Source organism: Mirounga angustirostris, unplaced genomic scaffold (genome assembly GCF_029215605.1).
Source record: "Mirounga angustirostris isolate CCGP_5_RB_7025 unplaced genomic scaffold, mMirAng1.0.hap1 SCAF_1, whole genome shotgun sequence".
Taxonomy (NCBI): Eukaryota; Metazoa; Chordata; class Mammalia; order Carnivora; family Phocidae; genus Mirounga; species Mirounga angustirostris.
In genome coordinates, this window is record NW_026991709.1 from 118,826,127 (window position 1) to 118,844,181 (window position 18,055).

The 18,055-nt window shown below is 38.0% G+C and overlaps 1 protein-coding gene across 2 annotated transcripts in view; it reads right to left on the bottom strand.

Annotated features, from left to right (window-relative positions):
- Positions 1 to 1,847: 1,847 nt before the first annotated feature.
- Positions 1,848 to 18,055, bottom strand: part of RASA2 (RAS p21 protein activator 2) — a 125,499-nt gene continuing 109,291 nt past the window's right edge. For both annotated transcript variants that reach the window (XM_045903651.3, XM_045903652.3), the window contains exons 20-24: positions 7,989 to 8,071; positions 7,054 to 7,262; positions 6,251 to 6,354; positions 5,714 to 5,903; positions 1,848 to 2,645 (exon numbers count right to left, since the gene is read on the bottom strand). In XM_045903651.3, the coding sequence (XP_045759607.1) occupies positions 2,615 to 2,645; positions 5,714 to 5,903; positions 6,251 to 6,354; positions 7,054 to 7,262; positions 7,989 to 8,071 (617 nt within the window). In that variant the 3' untranslated portion in view covers positions 1,848 to 2,614. The remainder of the gene's footprint in view (positions 2,646 to 5,713; positions 5,904 to 6,250; positions 6,355 to 7,053; positions 7,263 to 7,988; positions 8,072 to 18,055) is intronic.

Genomic DNA, 18,055 nt, shown 5'->3' on the forward strand with positions numbered 1-18,055 from the left:
AATGAAATCAGGCTTCAGAAACAAACAAAAGCCACATCATTCATCACCTTTTTTTTTTTTTTAATAATAAGGAAAATCTAGTTTTGACATTTAACCATTACCCGTGACATTATAAACATATTTCTTTGGCAAATAAAATAATTCAATTTGATAAATTATATTCCTGGGGGTAAAAAACTTAGCTATTGCCATCATCTTAGTAAATGAATATTAAAAAACCAAACTAAAAAACAACAACAACAAACAATAACAAGAATAGATCACCACAACTGCAACTGATGGAAATGGCTAAACTAAGAACCAGAACTGGCATTTATGGCAAGAGTTTTTAAATCATCCTTTTCTCTCCTTCTAGGCATTTTCAGGTTTTTAGGGTGAAGTGAGCTGCCATGTATTTTTTTTCAAGTGTGGAAAAGGCAGAGAAAGCAGATCTGGTAGCAAAAATCAAAATACTCATAACAGCAGAGGAATGAGGCCCTTGGAAGCAAGTACCTAGGTTATTGTAGGGTCCTACTGACATGGTCTCTTATTTCAGTAGACTTTCAAAGAAGATTAATTTAATTTCACATTACTTCTTTTTGGCTGTGCCAAGCTGGTTAATTCCAGTCAAATAGGCTGTTTAAAAGTGTCATGTGAAGAAAATAACTATATGACGGAACTCTTCCATTCAAATTCAGTTATGTACTCACACAGCCTTGGTCCCTTTGACAATGCCATGATCTTTAAAAGCAATCATGATTGGGGATTTGATATTAGAAATACTTAAAAAATATTTCTTTTGCCTTGAAAAAGAGCAGAGGGCTAAAACAGCCACTAAAGAATAACAAGTGGTACTTGGCAATGCTCACATGTCCTTTTCAGGTAGACATCTCAGAGACTCTTAAAAGGAAATTTCAATGTGAATGAAATTCAGCAATGAGAAATTTATTAAATGGTTAAATTTTTTCACATTTATATAAATCAGTGTAATTTATGGAATACACAAGCTCATAAAATTTAAAGGAGTCTTTCAAACTTGTCTTTAAAGTGGGCAGGAATAAACCTACCATAATGGAGACTAGGACCGATTCTTAAATAAAACCAATTGATTTTCACGAGTCATTTAGAGAAATACATTGCTCAGTTATAATCATTTCTGGAACAACTCTGATTGTATGCCAATGGTCTTTAAAAAAATTCCCTAGTAACAATATAATTTAAAAACAATTACCAATAACAAAACTGGCAAAGTGTATCCTGATATATAGCTTATGCTCAGGAAAACAAAAAAAGCACTACTAGCTAGACTTACATTAATAAGTCACAGTTTTAAACAGAAATATGTAAATACTCCAAGGTTCAAAGTACCACATTTAGAAAATGTTTTAAATTTTAAAAGACAAAATAAGAGTACCATGGTTTTTAATACTGATGAAGCAATGTGTATCCCTCTTAACTTCAAGGAGGCAACTTGCTTCGACTGCTTATTTACAATTATGGTTTTTAGGATAAAAGTAAATTATTAGGGAAAAACAGGATTCAAACAGTTGCTTGCCCAAACTCCATCTGGCTAGCAGGAAATAAGAAAACAGCAATGAAATATAAACGTTTTCAGGAAAGCACTATTTCTAGACTTAAACACTGATCATTCAACTGATCATAAAGATTAGATACCACAGAGTATCTAAAGTATAATCTGGGGCAGCCCAGATTATTAAAGTGCGCCAAGTGACTGTTCTCGAATTAGCTCTCACCCTCACACTAGGAGGAGGGCGTCCTTATGGTGGCCCTTATAATAACAGATGAAGTCAAGTGATTTTCCCACCACCTTCTTTCACTGACTACTGTCTCTTCTTTTTCAGAAGAGATGTCCTTACAAGTCATGTTAACTTGAACTTTCAAATCAAGAATATGAGTACCTGATATTTAAAACAATGAAAAAAATTTAGTGGTCTCATTGTATTTCATCTGCCATCACTCATCCCAAATGTAAACAAGATGCACACAACAGTGTATGTTCCATGATTCCTCCTGTCTGAGTTCTGTTTACATCTTTAAATAGGCAAAAGGAGCTACCAACCTTCAAGGATGCTCTGGCAGTTTTCAAAAGTCCCTACTGTAATCTGTAATGACTAACAGACGAAAGGAAAACCCCTTTTTTTTTTTCTTTTTTGAAGAGGGAGGGTCTGGATGAACTAAAGGGAAAGCTCTGAAGTGTCATGGGCTGGATTTTCTAGTAAAACACAACACTGGCAGTATAGAGCAGGCACTGATGGTAGTGAGAAGTCCACAGAACATGGAGTGTCACAGCAAGAGATGGTTTCTTGTTATGGAGGAGTTCTCCTTTTGTTATAAAGCTTCTTTAGGAAGATTCTTTCTATTAAAAAGAAGCTGCAGACACATGGCTTTTGACATATAAGATATGAAGGGAATCTTTGAGTTTCAAATTCTCTAGTAATGCATCAACAGTGGGATTCCCAGTTACTTTCAACTATTAAATATTAAATATAATGTGAATATAGGTGATACTGAAGCCAATGTTCATTCTTAAATACCAGGAACAAAATAAACAATGAAATGAAAAACTCCAACAAAAATAGTATTTTCCAGTTCTTCTGAATCAGTTGGTCATATTCTAAGATGTTTTTCCTACAATTGGATTTTCCCTGGAAAATAAAAGAAAACCATTTTTCAAAAGAATATATAACATTTTAAAAAGTGACAAATTATCTCACAGTATCCATTAAGTATTTGTAATTTTCCCTTGATAATCTCTCATGTCATTTTTTTTTTACAGATTTTATTTATTTATTTGTCAGAGAGAGAGCGCACAAGCAGGGGGAGCGACTGGCAGAGGGAGAAGCAGGTTCCCTGCTGAGCAAGGAGCCCGATGTGGGACTCGATCCCAGGACCAGGACCGACTGAACCATTCAGGCATCTCTCTCATGTCAACTCTTAATTCATTAACTCAAGAAGTATTTACTGATCACCTATTAAATGTTAGGCACTATTTTAGAAGCTGTGGATACAGCAGTGAATAAAATAGACAAAACCTTGCTCTCACGGAGCTTACTTTCTGTTATAGGGAAAGTAAAATGAACAAGGAAACTACTTAGTACAAGATAGACTGATTTTTTTTTAAAGATTTATTTATTTATTTATTTATTTATTTGGTGTGGGGGGGAGAGGGAACACGAGCACCTGTGTGCTTAGAGGGAGGGGCAGAGGAGAGAAGCAGACTCTCACTGAGTGGGGAGACAGGGGTAGGGCTTGATCCCACAATTCAAGTGGAAATCAAGAGCTGGACACTCAACCTACCGAGCCACCCCAGGCACCCCAAGAGACTGGTATATATATGTATTATTTATTTATTTATTTTTAAGATTTTATTTATTTATTTGAGAGAGAGAATGAGAGAGAGAGAGCATGAGAGGGGGGAGGGTCAGAGGGAGAAGCAGACTCCCCGCTGAGCAGGGAGCCCGATGCGGGCCTCGATCCCGGGACTCCAGGATCATGACCTGAGCCGAAGGCAGTTGCTTAACCAACTGAACCACCCAGGCGCCCATATATATGTATTTTTTAAAGATTTCATTTATTTATTTGAGAGAGAGAGAGCAAGAGAGAGAAAGTACAAGTGAGGTGAAGGGCGGAGGGAGAAGCAGGCTCTGCTGAGCAGGGAGCCCAACGTGGGGCCCGATCCCAGGACTCCGATATCATGACCTCAGCCGAAGGCAGACACCCAACAGACTGAGCCACTCGGCATCCCAAGACTGATATTTTTTAATGGAGAAAAATAAAGGTGGGAAAAGGTAGGGTGGTCAGGGGTGGGGGACAGATACTATTTAAGAAGAGTGGTCAAGGGCGCCTGGGTGGCTCAGTTGGTTAAGCGACTGCCTTCGGCTCAGGTCATGATCCTGGAGTCCCGGGATCGAGTCCCGCATCGGGCTTCCTGCTCAGCAGGGAGTCTGCTTCTCCCTCTGACCCTCCCCCCTCTCATGTGCTCTCTCTCATTCTCTCTGTCTCAAATAAATAAATAAACTATTAAAAAAAAAAAAAAAGAAGAGTGGTCAAGCACTGGCTAGGACCTCAAACGGAAATTTCTGGGGACTCCAAGAAAACTATATTAGCACTGTTGGAAGAGAACCAATTACACTAATGTAGAGAAGACAGGATTCAGATGGTTACAATAGCCTTTTTCTATCCAGGGAGAACACACATCTGTCAAACTGATTTTTATTGTTCATAAACCACAAATTAATAATCACATTTTTTTTAAAGAGAGAGAGTGGGGAGAGGCAAAGAGTGAGGGGGAGAGAGAATCCCAAGCGGGCTCCTCGCCCAGAGCAGAGCCTGGGGAGGGGGTTGCCCTCAATCTACAATCTTGAGATCATGAGCTGAAACCAAGAGTCGGGATGCTCGACTGACTGAGCCACCTAGGTGCCCCAATAATCACATTATTTTTAAAGAATGCTTAAAACAGTGGGGCCAGGATTCAAAGCCCCTCACTAATCAGCTGTATGACCTTTGACAAAGCACTTAACATCTCTGAGCCTCAGTTTCTCTAGCTGTAAAATAGGAATAACCATGTTGGACTGATGTGAGGATGAATGAGACAGTGTGCACTGTGGTCTAAGAACTATCCCCTCCCTATTCACCTTTGTGCAAACAGAACTCTGATCCTAGTGCTGATACGGTGCAGCCCCATGTTCCAGGGAAAGCTGGGGTAACTTTAGATAAGGTTCTTTTCTCTTAGTGAGAAGGAAATAATGTCTTTCTGCCTCTGGATACTATTATATAAAAATAGTGAACTGTTGCAGCTCATCCATGACCATGAAGGGACAAACCTTAGGAATACAGAAATCATCTTGTTGAGGACGGGTAAGTGGCTGGATGGTGCTTGGTAACAATACAGAGCTGCTGGACCAACCAACTATGGAAGTTAGGACTTAATTTGTGAGATTAAAAAATTTCTCTTGGATGGCTCAGCTGGTTAAGGGTCTGCCTTCAGCTTGGGTCATGATCTCAGGGTCCTGGGATCGAGCCCCGCATCAGGCTCTGTGCTCAGTGAGTTTGCTTCTCCCTCTCCCTCTGCCCTTCCCCTCAGCTCGTGCTCTCTCTCTCAAATAATAAATAAATAAAATCTTAAAAAAAATTAAATTAAAATAAAATTTTTCCTATTGGTTTAGCCACCTCAGTGGGGATTCTAAAAACACGCTGCATAATATGATGTAATATAATAGGTACACTGCCTGGTGGTGGACTAAGCTCCTAATAAAGTGTTAGATGTTGCTGCTGTTATCCACTGTAATAGTCACCTACATCTGAGATGGGTCCAAAGACTCAACTATGAAGTACTTGTAGCATTTTCACAGGTGATGTTTTTTTTCAGTACTTAGTATGTATAAGGCACTGTAGAAGATACTAAGATGGAAGAGGGAGGGTAAAAACAAAACAAAAACAAAAGCTACTACGTATATGACTTAATGAAATAATTTGAACATTAAAAGTGGTGATCAACCACAGCACCAACATAATGAAACAGTAGCAGAACTGCAAAGACAAAGACCACTGTGTGAGTGTCCAGGGGAACTTTTTCACAAGAGAAACCTTCTGAGCTGGGTCTTGAAAGATGAAGGTAAGCAGGAAGCCTGCATGTCAGGTGTGAGTAAAGAGTAGTAGTTGGAATCTCAAACAATGTTTACAAATATGTTTAAAGAATCTTAAGAATACTTACTTGCTCCCATATTTTGCACTACTTGATCTTTTCTTCCTATACTTTTCATGAGGTTCATCCAGCTTCTCTATGATGCTTTTTATTTGCTGAATTGTCTTAAAGGTTGTTACAGAATCCTCGATTACAAAGTTAGAATAATCATCAGGCTCTTTCTGTGGTCCTTGGTAGACTGCTATAGTTCCACAAGCCTCTAAAAGGAGCAGTAAAATCTCTTATCAGAAAACTAATTCCATAAATGTAATTTTTAGTATACATAAGAACTTTGAGTGTCTCAAGCTGGGAAGACTTCCCCTGGAAATGCACAGATAACCCACATACTTTCATTTTATTAATTACGAACAGCACATTTATGCAAAAACAGTATCTTTGTGAGTATCTGTGAAAAACACCCCTTTGGGAGTTTATCAATGTCCACATAAGTAACATTTTGGTAAAGCTTTGAGTATTTTCAACTTTAAGACAATGCCAAAGCAATTACTTCAGGAATTGGTAACAAAGGATCGTGGTTATGTAAAAATATTTTAATTGTATATTTACCTTCCATTTTCTGCAGCTTAAGCAAACTGAGGGTAAAAAGGGAATAAATTCTTTCTGTTTCTCTGTCTTCATCAATATCTATTTGGATATCTGCAGGGACACCTCTATGATAAAAATGAAATTAAAGACATTGAAAAATTTCATTTTGTTAACATGCCAAAGATTTTTGGTGACTTGGGATTAAAAAGCAGAACCTCAGAACTTTGCAGGAGGAAACTCAGAGATCTAGTCTCATTTGACAATTTAATAAAATGGGGCCAAGAGAGGTTTGGTCATTACAGAACTCTAATCCAAAATCCAATCTAAAAAGAAATCATTTTCGTAATACCTATGCTTCATCACAAAAGCACTACATTACTTCTTAAGTCCACGGGGCTACAATGGCTGTTCCATACAGTTAGAAAGAGAATGCAAAGTCCCTCCTTGCTCAGGCTTATGCATCTACTTCGACATTGCTCCCCCCACCCCACTTTTTTTGACTTGTGCCAACCACTACTTATTTGAGAACATTTTCATCACCCCAGAAGAAACCCTGTATCCATTAGCACTCCCCAAACCTTCCTCCCTCCAGGCCATCACAACCACTAATCTACTTTCTGTCTATAAATTTACCTATTCTGGATAGTTTTCATAAAAGTCATCATATAGTATACGGCCTCTGTTTCTGGCTTCTTTCACTTGGCATGTTTTCAAGGTCCACCCGTGTTGCAGCATGTATCAATACTTTATTCCATTTTACGGCTGATAATATTTCATTCTATTGATATACCACACTGCTTTTTTTAAATCAGAAAGAAACTTACGCAGTACATGGCTTGCAGCCGAGAGCGTTCTCACTGGTCTCCAGACAGCAGAGCCAGTTTCCATTGAGATATGCAGACGGGTGATAAAAGCTGAGCCTGTTCTGATTGCATCGGCTCACCCTGCAGAGGACGTCTATCCATTCATTAGCTTCTACACAATTATTTGCCTGGACATAGAGTGGCTTCTCCATATGTATTACTTGGAACATCTTCATAGGCAATTAAGATAAAAAGTTAGTAAGAGAGTCTAAAAACCAACACAGTACAAACAGAAAAAGGTATGTAAGAGAAAAATAGATTGCTTGGCTAGATAACTGCTGCTCAGATATCTTACAAATTGTTACTTTTCAAGTAAATTAGTTCCAAGGACAATCTGAGTCACATGGTACTAAGTACAATAGAATATAATTTTTAGAAGTCACACATGTCCAAAGAATGGACTATCATATAATTAAGAATGAAGGAAGGGAACTTCAGATGGAGGAAAAAGTATGAGTAAGGGCAAAGCAGTGGGAGAATACAGAGAAACAGGAAATCACCCTCACTGGTTTGAGTTACAGTATATAAGATTGCACAGACTGGCTGGGACTATATTATTAAAGACTTGAATGTCAAGTTGAAAGGTCAGATTAGAGAAGTACTGAGAAAAGTACCTTTAACTTAATAGGCTAGGCAGACTATACAAGGCATCAATCACAATGGACAATTTATTTATTTAAAAAAATTTTTAAACATTTTATTTAAAAAAATTTTTATTTGAGTATAGTGGAGATACAATGTTAGTTTCAGGAAAAATAATGGACAATTTTAAGACAGTTCTAGTCAACAATTAATTAAAATAGTAATGATTAATGGCAAATACAAAACCCTGAAAATTTTTGATCAAGTAATATGTGCAATTTAAAAAGCTTTAAGTGATTATTCATGTAACTTACATTTTTCTTGTTGAAAGAGCTCTCTTCCAGTTTTTCCACAGCAAGAATGTTTTTCACTGGAATTGTGTAAATTGCATCTTTGCCTAAATAATAAAAGAAGAACAAAATTAAAATGATTTCCATCAGAATTGTAAGAGGTTAATTACATAAGGTTTAAGTTCATCCTCTTCGTAGTAGGAATATAAGTAACCTAAAGATTTCCTAATGATGTACATATAAGTATTCTTTGTTTTATGGAACAGATGAATTTTGCTTGTTTTCTGAAAGTTACTTTCTCTTTACCTTTTTCAATATAAAATTTAAAACATTTTTAAAGAAAAATATGGGAATAAATTTGATCTTGATATAGAAAATTGGAATGTTGTTGTATTTTGTAACAATTATATGGAACTGAAAAAATAATATACTTAGCAGTAGAAGCCTGGTCAATACTTGCCCAGACATGTAATTTTCTTTCAGGGAGTTCTCATGCAAGGGGTGAATCAGACTGCTAAGTGGATTTTTCTGTTTTAACAGTCTAATATTTAAGGGATTGACCCTGAAAACAATGATTTAAAATTGAAAAGTTGTTTATTACTATCATATATTGGCTGATCAGATGACTAGAACTACCAAATTTACTCTAAGAGATATAGGGAACAAGAGTAAAAATTTTATTTGGTAGAGTGAATCCTTTACACCTAATTTAAGAATTTGGAAATTTGGGTTTGCCTTTTAAAGGAGCTCCATTATAATATGCATGATGATATGACGCATTTTGATTTACAATTTACCTGAGAATAGACTATCATATCATAGAAACTATAAGCAAATATAATTATGGCTTTTCCTGGTCATTTTGTAATGTTCTTAGAAAAATCGAAGCTTTGCTTTAATTCTCCCAGAGTTTAAAGCGGAGTTCAATGACATGTATACTGAAGAGCTGGAAGTTAAGAACTTTACGTTCATGCTGGTCCATGGGTTAATGTACACCTTTCTGGTCAAAGACAATTATTTGGTTAGTAAATGTTTTGGGTCTTGAACAGACAGGTTAAGCCCGGTTGCTGGTATAAAATCTAAAATTTGTGTAATTCAAGCAGATCTGATGTATAATTGTTTAGAAAAGATAAAGTTACTTAATTAAACTATCATACATTTAATGTCTAGTATATACCAGACACTCTTCTAACCACCTGGGACACAGCAGTAAACAGAACATATAAGGCCCCTAATGAAGTGTGCATTTAGGTCTGGAAAGACTGACAAAAGACAAATATTAGGTAGACATAAATGCTATAATGAAAATAACCTAAGGTGATATAATAGAAAGTAGCTGGGAAGTTCCTTTAAATTGGATGGTTGGGGAAAACTTTTCTTAGGAAACATTTAAATTCAACAAATACAAATCCTAAGTGCATGAGAAAATAAGACTATCAGCAGTATCCTGGAAGCAGACAAGATCAAATATATGGCAGCGGGGGGAGGGGAGAGTAAACTGAAGGAAGCCACAGCCCGAACCACATGTAGGAAAAGACATCTGCGTAAGTAGGAGTAGTGAGAAGACAGCTTCAAGCCAGTCACTGGACACAGAGAGCTGGGGACTGGGGACACAAGGACACACACACACACACACACACACACACACACACTCAGACATACATCAGGATGATTAACAGGTAAGCTGCGTCTGGAAGAGCTCCCCCTCCCTCAGCTTGTACCAAGCGGCAGTCAACAGAGGCTTATTTCCCAGGCTAACAAGCAGTAATGATGCCTACTAGAGGGGCAGAGCGGTGCTCTGTCACAGGTAGTCGCTGGCCCTCAGGAGGGAAGGAGAGCACGCACACCAGAAGACAAGCAGCAGGCTTGCCCCTCGGCAGCTTGTCCTGTACCTCCCTCACAACCACTGGCAATAAGCTACCGAACACTCAAGCAGGTGAACAGAGTGTAAAAACACACAGATGAGCAAATCACCAAAAAGATCACCAAATGATGAGGGAAATCAGCACCCTGAAAGAGAGACACAGATACAACAAAGAGGATAACATCTGAGGAAATGAAGGATACAATGAAGTACCTCTGGGTACTGATCTACATGGAGTAGCACCACACAGATTCCAGAGAATTTAGTAATTTTGCAGGAAGTTTCTATCTTTAGATTTGTTGAACACACAAAGCAATCACATTCCCTAGAACTGTTGTATTTGTTCATTTCTGGGCAAATTATAACATAGCATATGTAGAGAAAGTATATTGCTCCCAGGCACATATATTATCATGATGTTATTAGAGTTAACTTCACAGTTACTAGTGTTAACTGAAATGAATTGCAAGGTGATTAGATTTTACTGAGGACTCTCCAAAAATACAGTACAAAAGGACAAAAAAAGAGAAAGTTAAAAAAGTTAAGAGCCATGATGGATGGATGTATAAATTTTAATACCTAATAAGAATTCCAGAAACAGAACAGAAAGAGTGTTCAGGAGAAAACGACCAATGAAAATGTCCCAGAGATAAAAAACCAGAAATCTCCAGACTGAAAGGATCCAACAAGTGCTGAGCAGCACGGAAGGAAAAAGTCCATAACCTCACACTGGGGAGTAAAATATTAGAACTTGTAAAGAAATTCCTAAGAGTTACTAGGGAAAAGAATCAAGACACAACCAGACTGACATCAAAATTCTCACCAGCAACAATGGAAATTAGCAAACCATGGAGTAGTATCTTCAAAGTTCTCAGGGAAAATGATTTTAAATTGTCTATCATTTAAGCGTAAGGGTGAAATAGACTTTTAAAAAAATATGCATGGACTCAGAAAATTTACCAGCCATAAACCTTACTGAAATAATTCTTTGAGAAAGCACTCTTGCAAAATAAATAATAAATGCAGGAAAAGGCAAATATGTAAGAAATAGTGCTGAGCAAAGAAATTAGCAAAACTGACAAACATGGATAGAAAATCATGCAAGAATAATTTAAGAAGGCAAAAGAAAAAGAGAACGTAGTCTTACAGTTCCATATGACTTCATTAAGGAGATGCTTGGGAAAATAACAAATTCAAAGCAACCTATTATTCTTTTCCTAAGTGAATGGGGGCTTTGATTAACTGTAGACATTAAGATAAACATGTAAGTTTAAATTTGTCTGTTAACAATCTTAGAGTACAAATAGGATGCCCAAATTCTCTCACGGGGGGGATGCTGGGGGGGGGGGGGGAGAAAGCATGCAATCAAGGGCTTAATTAGTCCAATAAAAAGGCAGGAAAGGAAAAATAAACCTAATAAACAGAAAAGCCTAGTAAACAGAAAATACAAAACAAAGCAGTAATCATAGTAATCACAATAAATGTGAGTGCATTAAATTTCCCCTTAAGGGGCACCTGGGTGGCTCAGTTGGTTAAGCGTCTGCCTTTGGCTCAGGTCATGATCCCAGGGTACTGAATTTGAGCCCTGCATCAGGCTCTCTGCTCAGCGGAGAGCCTGCTTCTCCCTCCCCGCTGCCTGCAGCTCCCCCTGCTTATGTTCTCTCTGTGTCAAATAAATAAATAAAATCTTTAAAAAAAAAAAAAAAGATGAATGAAACCCAGTTTCAGTTAAAATTTCTATTACCTCTTCAAAAAGTTGAACCTAAAGTTACCATATGACTCACCAATTCCATCCCTAGGCATATATACCCAAAAGAACCAAGAAACATTATATCCACACAAAAACTTACACAGGAATATTCAGAGCAGAATCATTCATAATAGGAAAAAACTGGAAACAATCTGTCCAACTTTTGAATGGATAAACAAGATCTGGCCTATATCCATACAATGTAATATTATTCAGCCATAAGAGGAATAAAGTACTGACTCATGCTATATCACGGATCAGCTTGGAAGACATTATGCTAAGAGAAAGAAGCCACTCTTAAAAGGTTATATATTTTATGAGTCCATTTATAGGAAATGCCCGGCATAGGCAAATCCATAGACACAGAAAGTAAATAGATGGTTGTTGGGAGCTAGGAGAATGGAGGTATGGAGAGTGACTGCTAATGGGCATAGGACTTCTTTCTGGGGTGAGAAAATGTTCTGGAACTAGTGATCTTACAACTTTGTGAATATAACAAAAAAAGCTTTCTGGGATTTAAAGTAGGAAGGACTGTGTTAAAATCAAGATAAATTTGAGAAGTTTGAGAAGTGACTTCTTAAAAAATATTGAATTTTCAAATCCACAAACATGATGTACGCCTTTTACGTCTTCTTTATTTTATCTTAGCAATGTTCTGTAGTTTTCAGTGCAGAAGTCTTGTACTTCTCGGGGCGCCTGGGTGGCTCAGTCGTTAGGCGTCTGCCTTCGGCTCAGGTCATGATCCCAGGGTCCTGGGATCGAGCCCCGCATTGGGCTCCCTGCTCCGCGGGAAGCCTGCTTCTCCCTCTCCCATTCCCCCTGCTTGTATTCCCTCTCTTGCTGTGTCTCTCTTTGTCAAATAAATAAATAAAATCTTAAAAAAAAAAAAAAAAAGAAGTCTTGTACTTCTCTGGTTAATTTATTCCTAATTATTTTTTTTGGGGGGGGGGGGCTACTATAAATGGTATTTTAAAAATTTCATTTTCTAACCATTTCCCTCCAGTGTATAGAAATACAGTTGATTTGTATGTATGAATCATGTATCCCACGGCCTCACTAAATTCATTTATTGGTTCAAGTACTTGTTTTGAAGATTCCTTAGGATATTCTATGTATGCCTCCCCGCCCCCCCCTTTTTTGGCCTTATTACATTACAACCTCCATGTTGAGTAGAAATGATCTAAGTAGATAATCCTTGCTTTGCTCCTGATCTTGGATATGATGTTCTCTTTATTGTATTTATTGATATGACTGTGTTTTGCTATTTCTTGTTTCATTTTGTTTCCCATTTACTGCATCTGATCTTTGCTCCTCTGTTCTTCCTCTCCTGCCACATTTATTTATTTACTTTTTGGGTAAGGGAGAGGGGATGAGCTATACTTTTTTCTAAAAATGTTTTTGTTCTAGCAATTATAGTATACAGCCCTCATTATGGTCTACTTAAAATTAAAAAATTAAAATTATTGTGTCACTTCACATAAAATGTAAGAGCTTTGCAAATAATTTACTCCAGTCCTATATTTTACATCTACATTTGTTATAAACTGTGCAATTAAATGTTACAAATTTTGCTTATTAAACAGTTGCTTTTTAAGGAAAATGAGAGAAAAGACATTCTTACATTTACCTACATATTTACCATTTCCAGTGTTCTTCATTCCTTCCTGTTGATCTAAGTTTCCATCTGGTGTTACTTCACTTCAACCTGAAGAATTTCCTTTAGCGTTCCTACAGTGAAAACCTGTTTGCAATGGAGTCTCCCAGCTTTCATTTACCTAAAGGATATTTTCATTTTTAAAGTAAATTTTCACTAGAATTCTAGGTTGAGAGTTTTATTTTCTTCAGCATTTTAAAGAGGTCATTCTATTGTCTTTTTGCTTTGGTTGCTTCTTATGAGAAGTTAGCTGTCAAGCGTATTGTTGTTCTCCTGTATGCAATTTGTCTTCTGTTCTTCTGCTTTTGAGATTTTCTGTATCTCTTTGGTTTAATTTAATTACTATATGTCTAAGTGTGATTTTCTTTGTATTTATCACACCTGGAGGTCACTGAGTTTCTTAGATCTTTAAAATAATGTTTTTCACCACATTTGAGGCCATTATTATTTTAAATATTTTTTCTGCTCTACTCTTTACTCTCCTGACACCAACCAGGCACAAGTTAGGCTGTCTGATATTGTTCCAAAAGCCACTGAGGTTCTATCGTTTGTTGTTTTTTTTCTCTCCTAGTCTTTTTTCTCTGTGTTCCCAGACTGGATAATTTCTACTAATCTATCTTCAAGTTCCCTGAACTTTTCTTTAATATTTCAGTTGAAATATTGCATTTCTAGATTTCCATCTGATTCCTTTTAATAGTTTCTAATGTTTCTTTTGCTGAAATCCCTCGTTTCTTTACTCATGACTATCTTTTACATCAAGTCCTTCAAGTACTTGTAATACCTTTAAAGTTCATGTCTGTATATCCTATTTTACCGTTTCTTCTCAAACTTGTTAATGTTTCACTGTATACTGCACATAAGGAATGACACACTGTAGAGACCGTATTCAGTTACCTTCCCTTGAACAGTTACATTAGTTAAATAACTCTGAGACTTGGCTTTATACCTTATTCTTAATCTTAGGACAGTCTTTACTGCTGAGCCACTGCCTTTTTGCTATTTCAAAATGAAAACCCCAGGGTGTTCATGAAGCCCTTCTAAAATTCCAAAATGTTTCTCCTGGGAAGAAAAGGAATTGAAATTTCTGTTCATCTTTTTAAGTCTTTCCTGTTACTACTTTTCAGTAGCTTCTTTGAACTTCCCCCTTGCATAAGCAGTTGAAGAGTCAGCCAAGGATTTCCAGGGAGTTCATATACAGATTGGAAGGCTCATCCTCTTTTCCCTCAATTTCCAGCTCCTCTGGCAGTCTTGAACTGTATCTTTTAATACCTCAAGCCAATAAAACTGTGGCTTCCTACTTGAATTTCAGCCATCTCACACTGCACAGGCTAGGAGTGCCTTCAGAGAGAAAAGCCATATAACATTCCAGCATGTCTCCCATTTTTGAGGGTCAAATCCTTCAGAGTTGTCTTATATAGTCTTCCAAGTTGTTATCTATGAAAGAATTAGTCTAATACTGACACACTTCATTTTATTGTGTGTTGCTTTATTGCACTTCACAGATACTGTGTTTTTTTAATAAACTGAAGGCCTGTGGTAACCCTGCATCAAGCAAGCCTATTGGTACCATTTTTCTTGCTCTTTTTGTGTCTGCGTCACATTTTGGTAATTCTCACATCATAATATTTCAAACTTTCCCATTATTATTATATTTGTTATGGTGATCAGTGATCTTTGATATTACTACTCTAATTCTTCTGGGGTACCATGAATTATGCCCACATAAGACAGCAAACTTAATTGATAAGTGTTGTGTGTGCTCTGAATGTTCCACCAACCAGCCATTCTCCCATGTCTCTCCCTCTCCTTGCTCCTCCCTATTCTCTGAGACACAATACTGAAATTAGGCCAATTAATAACCCTACCATGGCCTCTAAGTAAGTGTTCAAGTGGAAGGGAGAGTTGTACATCTCACTTTAAATCAAAAGCTAGAAATTATTAAGCTTAGTGAGGAAGGAATGTCAAAAGCCAAGACAGGCCGAAAGCTAGGCCTTCTTGTGCCAAACAGCCAAGTTGTGAATGCAACAGAAAAGCTCTTGAAGGAAATTAAAATGTTACTCCAGGGAACACATGAATGATAAGAAACTGAAACAGCCTCATTGCTGATATGGAGAGTTTTAGCAGTCAGAACAGATGATCACACCAGCTACATTTCCTTAAGCCAAAGCCTAATCTAGAGCAAGGCCCTAACTCTTTTCAATTCTATCAAGGCTAACAGAAGTGAGGAAACTGCACAAGAAAAGTTTGAAGCTAGCAGAAAAAGAAGGAAAGAAGCCTTCTCCATAGCACAAAAGTACAGAGTGAAGCAGCAAGTGCTGATGTAGAAGCTGCAGCAAGTTATTTAGAAGATCTAGCTAAGATAATTGATAAAGGTGGCTATACTAAACAACAGATACTCCATGTAGATAAAAGTCTTATATTGGAAAAAGATGCCATCTAGGACTTTCACAACTAGAGAGAAGTCAATGCCTGGCTTCAAGGCTTCAAAGCCTTCAAGGACAGGCTCTCTTGTTAGGAACAAATGTAGCTGACTTTAAGTTGAAGCCAATGCTCATTTACATTCTAAAAATCCTAAGGCCCTTAAAAATTATGCTGAATCTACTCTGCCTGTGCTCTGTAATTGGAACAAAGCCTGGATGACAGCCCATTTGTTTACAACATAATGTAGTATATATTTTAAGCCAACTGTTCAGACTTACTGCTCAGAAAAAGATATTCCTTTCAAAATATTAAGGCTCCTGGGCGCCTGGGTGGCTCAGATGGTTGGGCGTCTGCCTTCGGCTCAGGTCATGATCCCAGGGTCCCGGGATCGAGCCCCGCGTCGGGCTCTCCGCTCTGCAGGAAGCCTGCTTCTCCCTCTCCCACTCCCCCTGCTTGTGTTCCCTCTCTTGCTGTGTCTCTCTCTGTTAAATAAATAAATAAAATCTTAAAAAAAAAAAAAAAATTAAGGCTCCTGACAATGTACCCAGTCACCCAAGTGCTCTGATGAGGATATACAACAAGATTAGTGTTGTTTTCATGCCTGCCAACACAACATCCATTCTGTAGCCCATGGATCAAGGAGTAATTTTGACTTTAAAGTCTTAATAGTTAACATTTCATAAGGCTATAGCTGCCACAGATGGTGGTTCCTCTGAAGGATCTGAGCAACATAAACTGAAACCTTCTGGAAAGGATTTACCATTCCAGATGCCATTAAGAACATTTGTGATTTGTAAGAAGTCAAAATATCAACATTAACAGGAGTTTGGAAGAAAGCTGATTCTAGCCCTCCCTGATAACTTTGAGTGGTTTAAGACTTCAGTGGAGGAAGTAACCGCAGATGTGTTGGAAGGAACACGAGAACTAGAGTTAGAAGTGGAGCCTGAAAATGTGACTAACCTGCTGTAATTTCAAGGTAAAACTTTAATGGATGAGGAGTCTTATTATGGATGAGCAAAAAAAGTAGTTCTTGAAATGGAATCTATTCTTGTGAAGCCGCTGTGAAGACTAGTAAAATGACAACAGGACTTAGAGCATTATTTAAACTTAATTGATAAAGCAGTGGAAGAGTCTGAGAGGATTGACTCGGATTTTTTTTTTTTTTTAAGATTTTATTTATTTGACAGAGAGAGACACAGCGAGAGAGGGAACACAAGCAGGGGGAGTGGGAGAGGGAGAAGCAGGCTCCCCACGGAGCAGGGAGCCCGATGCGGGGCTCGATCCCAGGACCCCGTGACCATGACCTGAGCCGAAGGCAGTCGCCTAATGACAGCCACCCAGGCACCCCTGACTCGGATTTTGAAAGAAGTTCTACTGTGGGTAAAATGCTATCAAACAGCATCACATGCTACAGAAAAATCATTCATGAAAAAAGAGTCAACTGATGTGGCAAATTTCATAGTCTCATTTTTTCAAACTGCCACAGCTACCCAACCTTCAGCAATCACCACCCTGAGTAGCCAGCAGCCAAACATCAAGGCAAGACCCCTCCACCAGCAAAAAGATTACAACTTGCTGAAATCTCAGAAGATGGTTAGCATTTTTTTAAGCAAAGTATTTTTAAATTAAGGTATGTACATTGTCTTTTTTAGACATAATGCTATTGCACACTTAATAGACCACAGGAGAGCATAAAGGTAACTTTTATACACATTGGGAAGCCAAAAAATTCATTTGACTCACTTTATTGTGAATAAGCATAATGTTGTGGTCTGGAACCAAACCCACCGTATCTCTGAGGTACGGCTGTACAAGCCCCTTCACTACTGAGAACTCATGGGTCTGTTTTTAAAAAAGTAACTTCATCAGTGTAGTTGTGTAAGCTCAAATCCTGGGACTTATCCTTGTCTTGCCTTTCTCTCACTCTTGATAGCTGATCCTTTAGCAAAACACCTGAGTACTATCTTTCAAAAAATCCAGAATGTGAGGGGTGCCTGATGGCTCAGTCGGTTAAGTGTCTGCCTTTGGCTCAGGTCATGATCCCAGGGTCGTGGGTTCGAGCCCCGCATCGGGTTCCTTGCTTGGTGGGAAGCCTGCCTCTCCCTCTGCCTGCCGCTCCCCCTGCTTGTGCTCTCTGTCAAGTAAATAAATAAATAAAAACTTAAAAAAAAAAAAAAAGATCCAGAATGTGATCCACTTTTATTGCCTCCATTGCTACCAACTGGTCCAAGCCATTATCTTTGCTCCCCTGAATTATTACAATGCCTCTTAACTGGTCTCCTCGCCCCCTTCATTCTATTCTCCACGTGGTATGAGTGATTGATCCTATTAAAACGTAAGTCATGGGGCGCCTGGGTGGCTCGGTTGGTTAAGCGACTGCCTTCGGCTCAGGTCATGATCCT